We start from the raw sequence: 19,066 nt of genomic DNA on the forward strand, positions 1-19,066 counted from the left end.
TTCCATTTTTCCCACAATTTTCTGTCAGCAGAACAGCTAGTGAGCTGTACATTTTGTGGATCATCAGTCCTTTTCCAAATACCTGTTTGTGAAAGGGGGATTCAGAGGTGAATCTCACATTTCAGGCTATCATGTCATCTACAGAGTCTTCTCCAGGTTTTGAAAGCATGATAACAAAAAGCCAAGTAATTAAAAAGCAACAGAAAGACATGTCATTTATTACGGTTATTAATCCACCAGAACTGCCTTACAAAAACATTTAGGATTCGCACTTCCTAATTAAATACCTAAATCCTCATATTTTAGTAGTCCATAAGGCACTTAAAAACCCTTCTAAATGTGGTTCACAGGATTTTGGTACCCTAAAACCTACTGAAGTACTTAAAAATATTTTCTGTTATTTCCAGCGTTTAAACCCAAAGTACTACCCAACCCCAAGCTACTGAAGAAAAAAAACTGAATGCTGCCATGCTGAAGAAGACATGTTAAAGGATAAAAATGAGGTGTAGTTTTATTAAAAAAAAAAAAGCCCCCTCTAAATGTCACTAATAAGGCAAACATACTCTTGCATCATGCAGTACTGTCACTGTCTTACAGTCACAACAACTACGTCCTTGGTTAAAACACTTTTGGCTCACAACTGCTTCAAATTTAACTTTGAAAGAAGCTTTATTTATAGCGAAGCTAGCAAGTTTTATTTGAAGACAGTGCATTGCATTTTAACTTCATCAAGATACACGAAGAACTGTTCACTCACATAACTAAGCCTGCTAAGAAGTAAGCTATTTCTACTTCTACTTGGCTAAGCGTCAGGAACAGCAGTGCTTTCTGGTTCTTCAAACTGCAGGATCTAATAGGAATGCAATAGCGTCTACAAGCCACGTTAGTACTTACATCCAAGCTTCCTTCACTTGTAGATGTAGAACTAAAAACATCCTCCTCACCACAATCTCTGTTCATCCCCAAGTGTTCTTCTGTCTGCAACAAAAACAAGTATCCTACACAGCAGCAGCAAAGGAAACAGAACAGCAAAAGCATGCCATAACAAAGCATCAAACCTCATCACAGAACCGAGACAAACCGCCTCAGGAGCGCTGGACCTGATTGCTGAGAAACTCTGAAGCAGTCCACAAAATTTCTCTGATGTAGGCAAGGCCCTAAGAAATCCTACCAGAAAGAACTAAGAACAAGAATATAAAGAAACAGAATAATTTTTGGACAAGGAGGAAAACAGGTAGTAAGCAACTCCTGTGGCACCAGGGACCAGACTGCACGTTTCTGTTACACCCACAGACACAGGTGAACAAGCAGAGAACTTCTTCCCTGCCACTTGTCAATGATGGGGTGTTCCTGTGCGCTAACACATACCCTTGCTTAAGCCTGGATCCCCAGGAGTGTCTGCACAGGACCTCTGCTCTACTGGATTGCTTAGCAGTGCCAATTTGATCTGGATTCAGCCTCAGGCACATGACTACTTTTCACATCAAAAAGAGATGAAGTTCATGCCACCTTTATGTTTTTTTATGCCAGCTGCAGGAGAACAGAGGGTAACTGATCCAGCATAAAATTAGAATGGAGAGAACAAGATGATACCTGATCTGGCATTAAGCCTGCCAGTACAAAGTTAACCAAAGAAATACTTTCAACAAATTTGTATTAACCATGCGAACAGGACTCCCCTTTCATACTGTGTCATGGTGTTTTTAATATAGCAGAAAGTTTTTTTTCAAGAAGTTAGATCTAGTGTATTGTCATACCACATTACTGCTTTCGGTGAGCTAGCTGAGAAGGAAAGCACGCGTGTGGGCATGGAAATCTGAGCGTAGGTCTGTAGCGTGCAGTGACACCTGATCCAGGGCAGTTTGCAACACAGGCTAATTCTCTTCTTCCCTTGCAAAAGAAATTGCCTTTCTCTTGTAAGTGTCTGTAACTTTGCAGTGCTATTACTGTGCAAGACTTTGGACAATTCCTGCTATCAACTAGTTCTAACATACAGACAACGCATGACCTAAGGCATATACACACACATAGAATCACTGCAAATAATAGTGGAAACAAAGAAAATAAATAAATAAGCAGAACAAATTTAAGCCTTGCAGAGGAGGAAAAAATGTAAGAATAACTGTAAAGAGCAGAGTTTAGGAACACTGGGCCTTTGACACCAGTGCCCTGAAATCGCAGGGCATCCCCTCATATAATCCCTTCATAAGCCTACTAAATCCTTTCTTAAAAGAACTCAATAAATTTACCCTCATTCTGCAAACTAAGTCTGTTCAGAAGTTTCACTGCTGTTTTGGCTAGAAATCTTCCACAACACCAAGTCAGATGTATTATGGCCAGTTAACACCTGCTTGCTCCTGTGCGCTCTGTTATTCCTCTGTTCTCGGTAATTCTTCGTCTTTTTGTGTTCAAACTCCTAGAAGTTCGTATTAAAAAAGCAACAAGGACTTCCTTTCTGGACTAAACAAAGTAGTTGTTTTAGTTTCTTTTTCTACATACTACTGAGTATTTGAAAGTAAGAGCCCAATAAAGACATGATCAAGAAAAGTCAATTAACTTGTCAGATCTAGCAGCAAGACTTACACCTCTACCTCAGATTTAGAAGCTGTTTCTTGTACTTTTTTGTACAGCTCCTACTTTTTCCCAGGTCAAATACTACTTGTAACTTGTTAATTGATCCTCAATATCCTTACCAGCTATCCTTACTGTATTTTTAAAACCCTCAAAGTATCACCTCCTATGCCTCTGATTAACAAGCATGAGGAAGAGAATGGAAAAAAGGAAGAGTTTGCAATCTTGGGACACTCATCTCAAACTCAGCGGAGAGAAATGCACTGCAGTAACCACAGAATTGGGATGCTTCATAGAAACTTCTTCTAAGGTCGCAAGCGTAAGTGTTTTACAAGTTAAATCTGAGTGATTTCAGGAGTTAGAACTCCAAGAGCCCCCACTATATACCAGAGTTCAGGAAAATGGAATCAGAGGACAAACTATAATGCAGAACCTGTGTGCTGTAATATAATTGGTTCTTCCAGAGGAACTGCAGCCCTGCAGTGTTCTTTAGAGAGGCTCAAGCTGAGCTCCCTTGTTTACTCAATTCTTCCAAGCAGATACAGCATTATTACTCCAGTTATGCATTTGTTCCCTTCTAAACGGGAAATGTTTTCTTATAGAGGATAAACACTCTAAAAGTGACTGACTTCCTATCTCATAAAATACAGTTTCCACGTGTCCTTTATAAGATGTTAAGAATAGTTCAGCATTCATGACAGATGAGATTTTTTCAACACAGTAATTCCCAGTGTCCATAAAGGAAGCTATTGCCCAGGAAAAGCACTCGAAATTTGATCATAATCAAAAGGGCAGAGAACTAATAAAGTTTTTGAAAAGCTTGCAGAGTTTTAAAAACATGACTGAGAAGACCGTAAGGGTAAGACAAATGCTGGTCCATTAACAAGCATATGCTTCTTAGTACCAGTTAATCAAGCACATATTTCATGATTTCACTGCAAAAACCTTGGAGGGCTTTTTAAACCAGACAAAAGATAATTCTCTTTTTACTCTGACACCGCAGAGTATTAAATACTTTATAATCAAAATTTCTTCCTTAATTTTTCCATCTTAAGATTAAAAACAAAGTTAAAAATGCATAACATGCACACCAGCAGATACTGACTCTTCAGTTAAATACTCCTTTTAGTACGGCAAGTTATTTCTTCTACACCTGATTTGTAGGTTTTACAGACTTGGAGATGGTAATAGCATGACTGCACAGAACGTCCTAAAGATATAACTGCTTTAAAACAGATTATCACCTGTGCACAGAAGAGTTAATAAGACACTTATATTTGAAATCCTAATGTGTTCTATATTACATCAGTTCTTTCATAAATGCATTTTGTAATCTGAGCACTACTAAGTGGACGTAAGTTGCTTGAAGCTACTACCCTTTGTTAACACCTACTGAACCCAGAGCATTTAATAAAAGAAAAATAAAAATGTTAATGGTCAACATATCCAACTCCTTCAATAAGCATGTGGTATCTCCATTGGGCTGCACTGATTAAACATAGTTTATGCATCTGCTAACAGATTATTCCTTGGAAGAGAAAAAAAAAAAGAAAAAGAAAAAACAAAACACCCCAAACAAATACCACCACCCACAGAAAAAATACATCTGGAAAGAAAATAATTCTCTTTAACCAGGTAGTACATGGTTGAACACTTACCTGGGTGTTGCTTCTATCAGCTTTAAACAATCCCAGAAGTCTTGTCTTTTCTTTTTCTATTGCATCATTGCTTACTGAAGCCTTTCGATTTGGTTCTGAAACAATTATAATGGAATATTTTTTACATTTCTGAAATAAACATTCAGAAGAACAGTATTTTAAAATATCCTGGATTCATGGCGTATTTTTTTTAGCTGGAGATGTCATGAACTATCTAAGTAACTACCAGATCCCACACTTCCTTTTTCAAACTTTTATTTGTTTTATTTGTTTGTTTGTTTTATTTCATCAAACTTTTATTTGAACATTTATTATCTAATGGAAGCAGATTGAATAATTTAATAAATTTCAGTAAGTTTTCAATCACAATTTAGTAATCCTTATTAGAAGGCAAAACATGCCTTCTAATAAGCGTGCTTAGTCTTTAGAAATGCTTGTTAGAAGTCTCACTTAAAACTCGTGGACTACTCTAATACCTAAAAGAAAAAGACTTTTTAAAAAGATGGTAGTGAGTATCTTTAAGAACCCACAGACCTGACTTAACACAGTGAAGTTAATGGAAAGACTCTCAATGTGGATTTGGATAAAGCTCAGTGAAGAGGAGAGTGACCTGTTGCCTGGAAAAAGAGCTCTCCTTCGAACTTCAACCAGCTGGTTGTGGTCATCTTTTCTCATCTTGGTGCTTTTACTTTAGGTAAGAAGAGAGGCAAGTTTATATGCATTTCAGGTTGTAATAGCTCAAACGTGCATATCCTCCCTGAACCAGCTAAGGAACTGTATGAATTCTCAGACTGTTTAGTCTCCCTTCAATTTCCCCCAGATGAGCTGAGCTGGAGGAGCAACATAAGGCCATGCATTACAGGGAAAAATCATTGGTTTGACATTCAATATACAGACTGTAAAGCTCTCCCACTTTTTTTAATGGGCACTGAATAATACTGTGAAGATTCCTCCCTGGTTCCAAACACATCAGAATATCCCACGAGCGCACATAAAATTTAATGTACGGATAAAAATAGCTTTCTCTTGTAAATATTTTATTTTTTTTAATAACATTTAAGAAGAAAATGCAAAATGACTTGTTTGTTGCCATAAAACAAAGGTTTACTTCACAAAAAAACTCACCCCAGAACTCCTGGAAACTGAGTTGCGTTTCACACAAAGAACATGATTTTCACACTGATTACTTTGCATATTAACAATGTCAGGTGTTAGGTGTTGAGCATATACACTAATTTCAAAGCACAGTAGAAGAACGAAAACAGGGAGAAACTATCCTTAAGAAAGGCTGCAACTCCAGCGCAAAAAAAAAAATACAATATTTTAGGAAGGTATTACTTTATTACTAAGTTCTGTCTATGCTCATTCACCAGAAACTGCTGTTTTTCTGCTCAGGGAGGGCTGGGCTGCAACTACATGTGGGACACACAGTGTGCTCACATGGGCTCGGATAGTCTCCAACTACGAAGAATAACTAGCATAAGCAGGGTGAGTAACAGTTAATCATCAACATCACCACATTGTATGACCCCAATAAACTGGGATTTTAATCACAGCATATCGTCTCAAAGCAGAGAATCTTTATGAATCTGGATCAATTTTTCTAAATAAATATAGTAGATATTCTCTCTAGTATTACGCTCTGTATGAGAGGAAGCCGTAGCAAATAATGACAGAAGACTTGAGGAAAAAGTCCTGGCATTAATGAAGCCGAGAGGCAACAGCTAAGATTCAGTCGATGGCTGTCACTGCTTACTGGAGATGAACTTCCTTCCTAAAATTTACAGACGTTATCCAGAGTTTTATTTTGGTTATGTTGTGATTACTAGCAATGCAAGGAAGTAGAGCCGGCTACATATCAACCATACCTTTCTTGAGCATAATTAATTTAAGCAATGTATTGTAACAGACTCGGGGAGCGGGGGAAAAGGATACACTACATAGACACATTTTTTGTTTATCTAGAAGCCAAAGTACCAATGTGATCTACTCAAACGCCACCTAGTGTAGCAATTCAGAAGTCAGCATCTATTCAGTTATCCAACGTGTATATGTAGGTTTGATATTGAAATGCTTTGTTGCAAGTAAATTGAAATTAGTGGAAGATCTCACAGATGTAAAAATATTCTGTCTCTGCTACTTTATAAGCTTAGAAGCCAAGAGACCTATGAAATGTTAGTAGTTCAGAAATTCAACTAATCATGCTCTAGGTAACATGAAAAGGCCTGGAATCTGTATAGAAACATAACATACCACACAACAGTTAAATGGCAAGATTTGTTAATTGCTGGCATTTTAATGGCAATTACTGAAGAAGCAGTATGCACAAAAGTGTGTTTGTTCTGAGTGAAAACACAGACATGGAAACAACACTGTGCAAAAGACAACACAGATCATGAAAATGACAGCATTTTATATGATATTCATAGAGATCCATCTACCAACCCCACACTAAACATAACATGAAGAGAAAGATGGTTTTCCCTCAGCAGCATCGTACAGTACCTCTATAGTTCAGAGAAGGTTCAGACTGAGTTTTTGATGGAGGAACTGGAAAAGGCAGGCAATGAAAGGACAAGAGAAGACATATTAAAATTCTAATATTGCCTCGTAAGCCACATTATTAATTCATTACTCCTAGTATTTGTTTTCCTAAGCATTACAGAAAAAAATGTTGACTGACAACAGACATGCAGTGCTGCTACTAAAAGCAGTCCAGCTGCATTTGTATTCATTCCTGGTTCACTCGTGAAGCGGCTTCGACTGCGAAATCAAATTACGTAAGCAGGTGGCAGCAGAGTCTGCCTTTTAATAATCCTTCAGCACTTGGTATTTCTCTTTCAGGCAAGGAGAGAATGAGGAGCACAGAGTGTTTCTAGGACGTGCTCTTAGAAGCACAGCCTATACTTTCAGCACCTCTGACACCTAACTTGTTAGCGGGAACGCGTTTTAGCAATCTGTCTGTTCTGAGAACTAAAGAGACTGGACATCTACTCAATATACAATTCATACACAAACTGCCACTGAAACCAATGGGATTATTCCTCTTGGAGATTACAAATGAGAAGAAGGAATTTGCTTCAGCAGGGGAGTTGGACTAGATGATCTCTATGGTCCCTTCCAACTCTAGAAATTCAGTGAAATTCAGTGAAAGGAAACCACCTGTAAATTTTATGTGTATTTACTGGTTTTCCCCTCAGACACCATGGTGCAGAATAAGAGGGAGGCAGAAAAGGCTGACATACACTCAGGATCAGGGGGATTTTATCACAGGGAAAGGTATGCTGAAAGATTAAAAAAGAATAAAATATAAAAAGAATTCTGATGCAGAGGGCAGCACACTGTGAAGTGTTACACAATTTGCTGCTGGAAACCCAGCCCTGAAATAAAGTCTTGATTTTGACTGTACAGGCTATAACCAGATCTGAAGACCAATACTGCACCAGTATATACACCATCACTTTCATTTTAAAGGAAAAGAGTTTAAGGAAGGGTTAGGCTAATTACTCTGTAAATTGTCCCTGAAGTATGCTGAATGAATCCCGTTGAATAGTCTGCATGTTCAATATGTTGCTCCAAAATGGTTAGCTTAATTACAGTAAACAGGTCTTAAAAAAAAACCGAACAAACATGCATTTGAGTTATGACACGTTGTCAGCCACTTTTTGAGCATCCTAACAATTCAAAAGAAAATGGAGATGTTTAGTTTACTTAAAAGTCTAAACTCATTGAAATTTGACTCACGCAGAGGTAGAACTGTCACTTACCAGAGGAGTTTGAAAGAAGAGACAGAACGTCAACATAAATAAGTAACTGTATAAATAAAAAATAAGGCTGCTGCTCAGCACCTACAAGACTGACGTTATCTAAAGAATAAATAAGGACATTTATTGTGCTGGAAGTCATACCGATTGAGACAAACTGCAGGAGACAATTTTAATGAACATCACTTTCTGACCTCAAAGGAAGTAGCGCTTGTCAATGTATGTTTTTAAAGCAGGTATATTTTAAAGCACATCACATAATTATGCTATTTGAATAAACAATCAGGCTGATAAAACTCAAGCCCAAGAAGCTGCCGCTACAATATCATCTGCAAGAACAGAAAGTGAGGGTGAATAAACAAGAGAACAAAATCTTAAATACAAATACCTCTTAGCTTCTCTTCACTAAACGGTCAATAACTTCACTCTTTGAAGGAAGAGCCTCTGAACCTATCCACAGCCTGTTTCTCATCAGCCCTGGTCTGTGGCCTCTGCCTCTCAGCTTTCGCAGCTGCCATGGCTATGGCATGTCTCTTCTTTCTTTCTCTCCAATCCACAGCACAGGCAGGTGACAGGCTCTGCCTGCACAAGGCCCCCGGTGTTACGCACACCTGTACTGACAGCAGCTCTGGGAGGTAGCAAAGCTCCTCCTTCTGCCCTCCCTGGACCAACCCGTGCCCCGCCAGCGGCCAGCCCAGCCTGGCGCAGGGCCCGAGAGCAGCCTGTGATGGCTGGGCACGCTGCTTCCCGGCTGCCACTCTGGGCACAGCTCACTGAACAGACCCCTGCTGCTCTCCAGACTGAGATGTCACTCTGCTGTTTCAGCCTGGCCACAGAGCAACGAGAGTACAAATGCTTTTTAGTTGCCCATAATGCTGTTGGCACATTGTCTAACCGTGCAGTGACCGCTTCCAGTCTCAGCTCACCTCTTTTTCTGTCCCAGGCATACAGCTCTTTTATCCCCAGCTCCTCCAAGGACTTGGTAAGCTCCAGCTCCTCCCCAGTGATGCCATCTCGCAGAAGAACGACGTGCTCTTGACTGACTTCACACTTCTCACAGATGGCTGGGATGATGCTGTGGAGAGGCACCTCTGGACTAACTCGAACCACAGCCTTCTGTGTCTTCAGGTAGTTCACTACCAGCCTCACAGATTTCTGCAGAAACAAACACAGACTCTCAGCCCTCTCTCCGGGATGGTCAGGCTCTCTTACAACGAGAAAGGCACTGAGGACTTCCATATTGTCTTGACGACTCCTCGGAAAACTTCCCCCAAATGCACACCATTGCAAAATATATTATTAAAAAAATTAAAAATAATAATCTCAGAACTCCCCTGTCACTTAGGAGACATTCACAAGCACAAGTGTATATGGTGTGACAGTGTAATTAACTATACTGATTCATAATAATAAAAATTTCAGCAAACATATTTGGAAAATGGCTACTTCTGAATCTTCACAATACTGTGAAATACACTTATTGATGATCAGTCTTCTCTCCCATGTCTTCAATGAAGATGGGAAAAAAATACCACCAAAACCCTATCCACCTTCACACAATCCCACAACCCTCATTTCAGTCACTAATGCAAATTTCAATCACCCCAGTCTTCAGCCAAGGGTCTCTCTGTAAGAACAAATTTCCATCTATCCAACCACAAGCAACATAACATTTTGTCTCAGTGCTGGAGTCCATGCTGGCACTTGCCGGTTTCTGCGCAAATCAGTTAAGCTAGTAAAGCAGGTTACAGTCAATCTCAAGCCTCTTCCATCTGGTCTGAAGATGCAGAGATTGGAAGAACTGCTTGAAATCACAGGAATGAAATGATGTTTCACGGCACCATTTTAGCCCTACAGAGTACTGACCTCAGGGACCCTTGGTAGAGGTCTCCTTGCCTTCTCTTCAGGAACCTTCTCTTTCAGAATTACAGTCTGTACATCCAGGGCTCCTATCAAAGTGTTTGGCTTGTAATTCAGAGGTTGGTGAGTTCCCGAAGACTTCAGTTCAAGACTATGTTGGGATGGATTTAAGCGATACTGGCTGCATAGATCAACCAATAGATCCATCACAGCTTTACTGCAGGGAAGAAGACATTCACCATTAGCATGAGAAAAAACAGTTGCCAAAAAAAATTACCTCAGTTTTAATATGGAAGAAAAAGAGACAATACAAGCTGTGGATGTGTCGTTAGTTAACTATCTTTGGGAGAGAAGGGTGCTAATGCTTTGAAATGCTAAACAGACCAGATAAAATGTTAGGAATTAAATATATTTGCACTTCAGTGTGTGTTTGTGAGTTGGCAATTAAATATTTCACTAAGAGGCAGGCTACAGTGCCAGTAATAGCACGAACAAATATAAGCCAAGAGTGGACAAAGTGCATCTGATCTGTTAAATTCATAGATTAAATTCTTCAATTTAAACCCAGTTCTTTAATATGAAGAAAAGATATAAATAAATGATGCACTCATGGTACAAAAAACTCTACCTAGATTTGAACCATCACATAATGCAACTCGAGATGGAACATTTAAATCTGGAACAAAAGGTAAAGAGGTTTTTTTTTTTCTAGCTTACAACTTATGAGTTTTCTCCTCCTTCCTACCAATCCATTTGGCACCAGCAATATTTCCCTTCCATATTTCTTTTGGTGAGGATTTTAACCCAGTGTAAAACCAAGTTTCAAGTATTTTCATTATCAAGAACTCTTATTGTAAACGTGATTCTTAAACCATGAGGTGAAAAGAGTAAGTCACTACACCCCTCTCTTATACGAGGCCTCTGCAGGGAGGAGCTCTGTGTTGTGTCAGTAACTCAACACTCGCTGGACCTTGATACTGCCTGACACAATTGGTGCAACTGTTTCTCCACATCCCAGAAATTCTCTTCTACCAAGGTACTGAAAGGTTCTTTTTTTTCAACCGTCCTCCCTAAAATTCCATCCAGGATCTGAGAAAGTGTGTTTCTTAAAACCGGTTGTCTTTCTGAAAAGTTCTGGTTTCATACACCAGTATTTGTCATCAACAAAACAACAGAAGTTGAAAAAAATTACCAGCCATACCTGAAGCCTGTCATATACATGAGATAATATCCTTCTAGCAGAAATAAGTGCATAGACAGTGTATTTGACAAAGGAATTGGCATATCTTCTAATATGTAAACTGGAAAACTGTACACAGATTCAAAATGCAAGCAAATTCAAAGAAAATAAAATCATTTTAGAGGTTATTAGCTACCACCGTTACATCTGTAGCTCAAGAACTGCCCTTTAAGTGCAAGCTGTCAGCATCTGGGAAACTGCTCTGTGTCGGGGTTCCCATCTTCGTTCTATGTATACAGACAACTGCCAACAACTGCTCAAGAATTTGGTGAAGAACCCTGGAGGGAGAGCTAACGGCAGAAAAAGACAAGAAGAATGGAAAACGGGAATGAACCCTTATTAACAGGCAAAAGACAAAACCACATGTAGATGACAGCTTTTCCCATGCAAGGGATGAGAAAGGACCTTCTTTAAAGTAACCTATTTCAAGTTTAACTGAGTTACGCAGTGTGAGCAGAAAAAGTGGAAGTGTGGAAAATTTGAAGCAGGTGATTCCACTGAAAAGAGAAGAACACAGCGAGAAGAAGATGACTGAAGATCAAAGAAGGAAAACAGATGTCATTAATATGTATAGGAGGCTCCAGAAAAATAGAGCACTGTGGTAACTGCTAACACAGAGAGCATCTAAGTAGAAACATGTAGTATCTAAATCAAAACTGTATCAGGTCATTTCATAATGACTTATTCTGGCACTGTCCTCAAGTTGTAAACGTCTGTATTTCAAAACCATGTTTAATTCATATGTAACATGCCACAGACCAACAAAAACATTTATGCCTACTAAGTCCAAACTATAGGACAACCCCAGCTACACTGATATTTACGTGAATATTCAGTATGCTGTACAGCAGTGAGCATTTACCAAGTGTCAGTCCGCCTGATACAGATCTCAGCTTGTCTGTTTACAGACATAATTCTTTTGAAGTGAAATTTGCATGTGTTTTTTACCCCTCAGCCTTATTACTACTGTTTCAGAGAAAAACAAATAACCTGGCAGAAGCATAATACACAGAGTTCTATGTGCCAGAAGCTTCTATTTAAAGTGGAACGCTAATATATTTCTGTAGTGCATAATATTGTGATAATTCACTCAAATTTGGACAGTTATATTACCTCATGTAAAACAACTTTTTTTTTTTTTTAAAAAAAGAGAGCTTGCAAAAGCATTTAAAAAAATAGTTTGTCAAAAGGACAGCGTATGATTCCATGCACCTTCCACTGAAATTATGAAATATATTCAGCAGCAACAGTACCACAATTCCAACAAGATTAGAGTCCACACCAGCGATCTGAGAAAATAAGTTGCAGACAATTTTGTGAGTTGAACAACTTTGTCCAGACAACTTAAAAATCCAGCCAAATTTGAGGTTCATCTTATTGATGATTACAGAACAGGTGTGTTAAATGTAACAAAGTCTGCAACATCCCATCCTGTGCCATGCTGCTCAGAATACACAATTGTTCCATAAAAAGCATCTCCAGGCTTTGTCTGTACCATTTAGGAGCAAAAATTAAGCAGTATCTCTGAAGCTTCTGAAATAACTTAAAATTTAATAGTATGCTCTTCATAAAATGTAAATTTTGAAAATAATTTCCACAAAATTTCAAAACGGTAAATAATAAAAAAAAAGCCGAATTTGACTAGCAAAAAATCAAAATTCATGTGTTTCCAGAGAAATAAGAGAGCTGGGAAGTCCTTGCAATGAAGTTATTCCTATAACTTATACTCAATTTCACCAACTTGAAAAAATTTCAACTGTAATTGAAAAAACTGTAATACAGTTCAGTTTAATTTTAAATGGGAGTTTCATTTCAAGTAACTCCATGTATACGCCACACACAGAGAAGAGCCACTAAACACAGCAAGAGAATGGTACCAAGCCATCTACCCATCTAGACCAACTTTCTTTCTAACCTTGTGTGGAATATGGCTCTTGGAAGATTAAAAGAGTGAATCCTTCCTTTGCTTCCATCTCATTCTAGACATGCCTGCATTTTATTTTAACCTGCTTTTGAGACCTGGTAGAAAGCATACCACGCTTTGAAATTCAGGCAGATATAATCATAAAGGAAACAGTGTAACCAGCAGGTCTAGAGCAGTGATTGACCCCCTGTACTTGGCACTGGTGAGGACCCACCTCAAGTACTGTGTTCAGTTTTGGGCCCCTTACCACAAAAAAGACATTAAGGGGCTGGAGCGGGTCCAGAGAAGTGCAACAAAGCTGGTGAGGTGTCTGGTAAACAAGTCTTATGAGGAGAGGCTGAGGGAACTGGGGTTGTTTAGCCTGGAGAAAAGGAGGCTGAGGGGAGACCTTACTGCTCTCTACAACTACTTGAAAATAGGTTGTCGTGAGGTGGGGGCTGGTCTCCTCCCCCAGGTAGCAAGTGACAGGATTACAGGCAGTGGACTCAAGTTGCACCAGGGAAGATTTAAATTGGTACTAGGAAAAATGTTTTCACCAGAAGGGTTATCAAGCCCTGGAACAGGCTGCCCAGGAAAATGGTTAAATCACCATCCCTGGAGGTATTTAAAAGATGAGTAGATGTGGTGCTGAGGGACATGGGGTTTTTGTCAGCATAAGACTGATGGTTGGACTTGATGATCCTTAAGGTCTTTTCCAACTTAAATGATTCTATGATTGAATCTAAAGCTGAAATGAAGTTAAATGTCTCCTGCCTTTCCAACTACTTTGTTAAGAAACCCATTACTTTCTTATTTTAATAACGTGTTGCTGAAATTTTGAGTTGTTTTGACTAAACACTAAGTGAACAGTAATGACACCAAACAGTAATGCCTGCTAAGCAAATACTGGAGCACAGAAACGAACCTGGAGGATGAACCCAATTTAAGATTCAGACAAGATGGTCCAGACAACTATTCTTAGCAAAGAGTAGTACTTTTCCTCTTTCCTGATATTCTACTATTAAGCTGTTTGACATTTAACACCACTTCTGGCCAGTAAAGAATATCTATTTTGTCAAGCAATTTTGGTCGACTTTGAACAACAGGACACATGGTTTGATGTGCTCACCAGCGAAACGCAGTAAAGATGTCTACCGTTTCAGAGGCAGAAAACAACTGAGTTGTTTTGGGTTGCCTGGCCTAATCTCATTGGACTACACAGCAAAATCTATTTTAAAATACAGCCCGGTACATCTAGGAAATAAACGTGTAGGATGGAGCTGTAGTCTATTAAATGATATTGACTTCAGTATAACATTCTACTTTCATGCTACAAATGCCCATAAAAAAAATCTCAAACTGGAGTAAAGAATCTTCTTTCTTTAGGTCAATGTCAAACACAAATTAGGAATCTGAAGTGACAATTTATTTGAAAAAGGAAAGCAGTAATGTAAAGGGGGTGACCTAAAATCTCTGACATTTTAACTATCTGCATTTAAAACCAGAAAATAGCATTAGTCGTTATTTTCTCATGCTCCAAAGCACAGCAGACACTTCGTGAAAAGACTATAAGTTTTCCTAGACAACCAGAAATGTATACATATATATAAATAGCAAGCCACGTTAAAAGTAGTACAAGAAGCATGTTAAACCGATATTCATCAACACTTTCTATTTATTTTCTTATTTTACTCATATTTATTTGGCTCTTATTTTACATAATGAGCAAGTCCACAGAAGGAACACCAAGATGACACATAAGAAGAGGCAGAGGACTGGGTTTGTTGAGCCTTAAGATAACAAGGGAGATCTTGTTGCTGTCCATAGGATACCAATCCATAGGGTTACAGAGCCAGACCCTTCTTGGTGGTGAACAGCAAGAGGACAAGTGGCAAGAGGTAAGTGCCAACACAGGAAAGCCCATTTAGGTACAAGGAAACAACTTTTCACCATGAGGATGGTCAAGCCCTGGAACAGGGGTACGGGGGGGGTTTGGAAACCTTCTCCCTGGAGGTATTCAAGCTTGCCTGGAGACAGCCCTGAGCAACCTGCTCTTGAGACCTGCATTGAGCAGGGAGTTTGAGCAGGTGAGTTTCAGTGACCCATTCCAACATAAATTATTCTGTAAATTATTCCAGTAAGTTTTTTTTTTCTTTAAAGCCTACATTGAACTACTGTAGTTCTGACCTGACTCCTATTTAGTATTTAGTTAAACTCATTTTTAACCCTTTTGCTGTATATGTCCTGTTTTTCACCTTCTAAGAACATCTCTTTCATGTGTCACCAGCCTGGATTGATTTCACTCCTTCAGTTTGTCTTGAGACACCACTCTGTATGTCGAGCTACGAGCCTGCAATTACTATCACTTAAGTCTCTTTCACTGAGAATTATGTGAAAATATTCTTTCTGGATGACATTAGCTTTATGCTCCACATAATGCTCACTCTGTACTGAGCTCTGCCCTCCAGTATTGCAGCTTCAAGTAGCTTATTATTTTTATTACTATCCTGCATTTTGTGCCCTGAATGTATGAGACAATTTGTGTAACATGTAAGGTAACAGCAGGAACAACATCTGCCCAGTCTACTCTTCTGCATATTGGTCATCCATGTGCTGACAACTTCAAACCAAACACCATTTAGCTTCAAACACCCTTATTTTTCTGCACTACGCTTCAAATACTCAAGCTGATGACACTAAATGTCTGTATCTGTGTTAACTGGGAAGTCCTCCTCAGTTTCACACAGTGTGAATGGAGACGCTTGTACAATCCCTTCATTTATAGGTTACCCATTAGAAGTATTACCTGTGAGAATCACAAACAGAAAAGTTTCTGGTAACTCTTATGAGCTTTTCCACTTATTTTCTTTCTAAATGTCTAGCCATTGCTCCTGCCAGGCCTACTAACAGCTCTACATGCATAAAACACAGAAGCAGCCAACGCTCTGCCTATCTTTCAGCACATCAGCTAGTCTTCATACAACAGTACAAATATAGATTACTTGTGGGGGTATTTTATAATCCTTTTCTGGGGGGAGAAGGCTTGCAGTTTTTCATTAATACTTTTATATGTTTTACAGTAGAGTTCACAGGGACCAATGATTTCAAAAAAGAAGACTGATTTTTAATAGTATTCTATTGCTCAACACGCTCCTTAAGGACTTAACTTTGTCCTAAAATCTGCACTACATACTTCCAAAATCTGGAATAAATTGTGTGTTACAAGATGACAATAAACTCTTAAAGAGAGACTGTCAACTTGAATTCACTTTTCTAAATAAATCTAATTAAAAATTCCAGATTCCAATAAAATATCTTTAAATAGCACACTTTCTTCTTTTCTTGAACTGTATTTCAAGAAAATTTGATAATAATTTTCTGCCTTCTTGCTGATATTTTTAGGAACTTTCTATATAGAGAACATAGTAAATCAAGAACATGCTGCTTTGCTTACATACAATGAACAATTTGAAAGAGATAACTTTAACTTTTAACTCGTTTCATTTGTAATAACCGTGATACTAATTAACTACAGTAGTTATATTTTAAAATATACTCTAGTGTACTTCACTGCTCTATGAACTGCTTTCCTGAAATTACAGAATCATTTTTCATGATGATGATGCCCAGGGCAAGGTTTTGCAAATTTTTCTGCAACAGACAAACTATTTCCCCAGGGTACTCAAAGGCAGATTTTGCAGAACGCAGTTTTAATGACGGCAGTGAAAATACTGAAGATTTATAGCAGTATAAACAACAGCGGAATTTGTCTGAAATGTCCTTCCGTGGTATCACCATAGATAAAAAAAAAGTGAACAAGGAAAATAATTTATTACCTGCACTGGCTCCCATACTTGCTTCAAAGTAAATGAAACATTTTTTTGTAATCCAGTTATTCATCATTAAATGTTTACCTCAGAGTATCATTGTACTTTGTGGCTGTCCAGCTCACAACATCAAAACAATGCAAAAAGATGAAAAAGCCTGGGCTTTCACCCAGACCTGGAGACTTAAAACAGTCCATCCCCTAAACATTTCAGATGCTGTTGACTTTTTTTTTTTTTTTAATTCCACATCTCTATAAACATAACCAGTGTTAAAGTACAGAAAATTTCATCTTCTAGTGGTTAGAAAGAACAGCAGCACACACAAGGTCTGTTCACAGAGTGATGCCACTGAAATACAGGGCTCATTAGAGGTATCTTTTTCTTATAAATTGTTAAGATGATTTACTCCCCTCCTTAGTTTCCATCATCTTCTGCTTCCCACAGCTGCCTATCAGTGCCTGATACTTGTCACTAACTCTCCACTCCAAGTGCTCAAGGCAGCTCTGAGGAAGAACACCTATTAGCTACGTTAGGCACTGGTGATACTCAGATTAGCACAAACAGGAATTTACTTGCTGCCTAAATCAGTGGCTGCATGACAGGTCTAGGCCCATGGAAAGAAGTGGGCACCTTCATCGAACAACTAAGAGAACATTTTGGTTGACTAGAGTGCTTAGTGTAGATGATATAAATAACCCCACAGAAATATCTGAGGTGTAATTTTCAACATTTCTTTCAGGTTTCAGTCCCCAAACTACTCAGTGTCAGAGTATATGATAGCAATAGTAGTGATAATAAACACCTGTGCAAGAGACAGAAAAGTTATTGTTCCCTGCTCCAGTAACTTGTTTCTTCAAAAGATCACATTAAAACACCACCCTTGTAATGCTCTTCGGGCATTTGTTTAAGGGTGGGTTATTTTATGGAAAGGAAAATATTTTCTAACCATATGGCAATTATGTATCGCTCCATACAAAATGCTACATGAAAATTAGCCTCTTGTTAGCTCCCAGCTGACTTGCATTTGCCACTGAAATGCCAGCTTGCTTTGGGATCTAACGGCCAGCGAGTTTCATGCCCAGTTCCACTTTCCAGGCCTCTTCCCCTTCTCTCATTAAACCCAGATCTCCCCATAAAAACTCCCTCACTAAACATAAAATTTGAGAGTTCTGATAAGCACTGCTTTCCTTTAAAACCTTTATCATCACTCTGTGCTGACCCACACAAGTTGCACTAGTCTCCTGAGAGTGAATAAGAGAGCACTAATTTCTACAAGAACAGCAAGGGGCAAAAATGAAGTACCAGACACTATGAGCTGCTGTACACATCCTCCTCAGCCACTGAAATACACGAATAGAAAAACAGTCAAAACAGACTAATTTATCAGACCAAGAAGAATAGTTTTACAGGAATGCAGACTTACTACTGCAAACCCCAAATGTAAAATAAGCACAGGCTCTGATTTATCAACTGGCATCTACATATCCTGCTCTAGTGGGAGGTTAGAACTAGATAATCACTAAGGTCCCTTTGAATCTAAACCATTCTATGATTCTATGATCCTCCTAATCTGATATTACCACTTTCTACAGTTTCTTCACCACTGCCAACCACACCATTGTTTGATACAGTTTCATCACAGTACTGAAGACATTTTAAAAACTCTTCCAAATTCTCTCTTAGAGTAGTAAGTTTCTCTCTTTAAAACAGTTCTTGCAGAAAGATTGAGGAGAAGGAAGAGCTCCCATGGTGAAGAAAATTATTCTCAAAACTGCCTTTTCAATACAATTTGCCTTTGATTGTACCCAGTGACAAGGAGAACCTCTCTCTCTTACCATGGAAAAAAAACCAAAAGAAACCACTTTCATATAGAAAAGGCTCCCTAAGTACCAGCAGATGCTTTGCTGTCTACACAATCACAATGTATTTGCTGTCTACACAATCGCAATGCATTTGTGAAGGCAGGATCTCTGAGTGTGATGAATCATTCATCTTCTGAGCTTGCTTCTTGGCACGACTCCAGGCAGGCATACTGTCAGGACTGCTGTTTGCCAGCAGCACCTACTTCCACTGCACCATAACCCCTCTGCATTATGAGATGTGATCCAACGTAAGGCTAGCCCTGTGGCACTACATGGGAGAGACAGCTCCATAAACATGCTGAGGGTGATCACAATAGCTGCTAAATCCTTCCTGCCCCAGCAGAAAGGGTCCTTTATACAGGGCTTTCAGGACTCTCTGGT

At 38.8% G+C, this 19,066-nt stretch overlaps 1 protein-coding gene across 3 annotated transcripts in view; it reads right to left on the reverse strand.

The window, feature by feature from the left end:
- COBL (cordon-bleu WH2 repeat protein) overlaps window positions 1-19,066 on the reverse strand; it is a 173,474-nt gene that overhangs the window by 99,068 nt on the left and 55,340 nt on the right. For all 3 annotated transcript variants that reach the window (XM_014938726.1, XM_014938727.1, XM_014938725.1), the window contains exons 4-8: window positions 9,860-10,070; window positions 8,920-9,148; window positions 6,735-6,779; window positions 4,230-4,324; window positions 895-978 (exon numbers count right to left, since the gene is read on the reverse strand). In XM_014938726.1, coding sequence (XP_014794212.1) covers window positions 895-978; window positions 4,230-4,324; window positions 6,735-6,779; window positions 8,920-9,148; window positions 9,860-10,070 — 664 coding nt within the window. The remainder of the gene's footprint in view (window positions 1-894; window positions 979-4,229; window positions 4,325-6,734; window positions 6,780-8,919; window positions 9,149-9,859; window positions 10,071-19,066) is intronic.

This window comes from Calidris pugnax, unplaced genomic scaffold (genome assembly GCF_001431845.1).
Source record: "Calidris pugnax isolate Ruff unplaced genomic scaffold, ASM143184v1 scaffold13, whole genome shotgun sequence".
NCBI classification, from domain to species: Eukaryota; Metazoa; Chordata; class Aves; order Charadriiformes; family Scolopacidae; genus Calidris; species Calidris pugnax.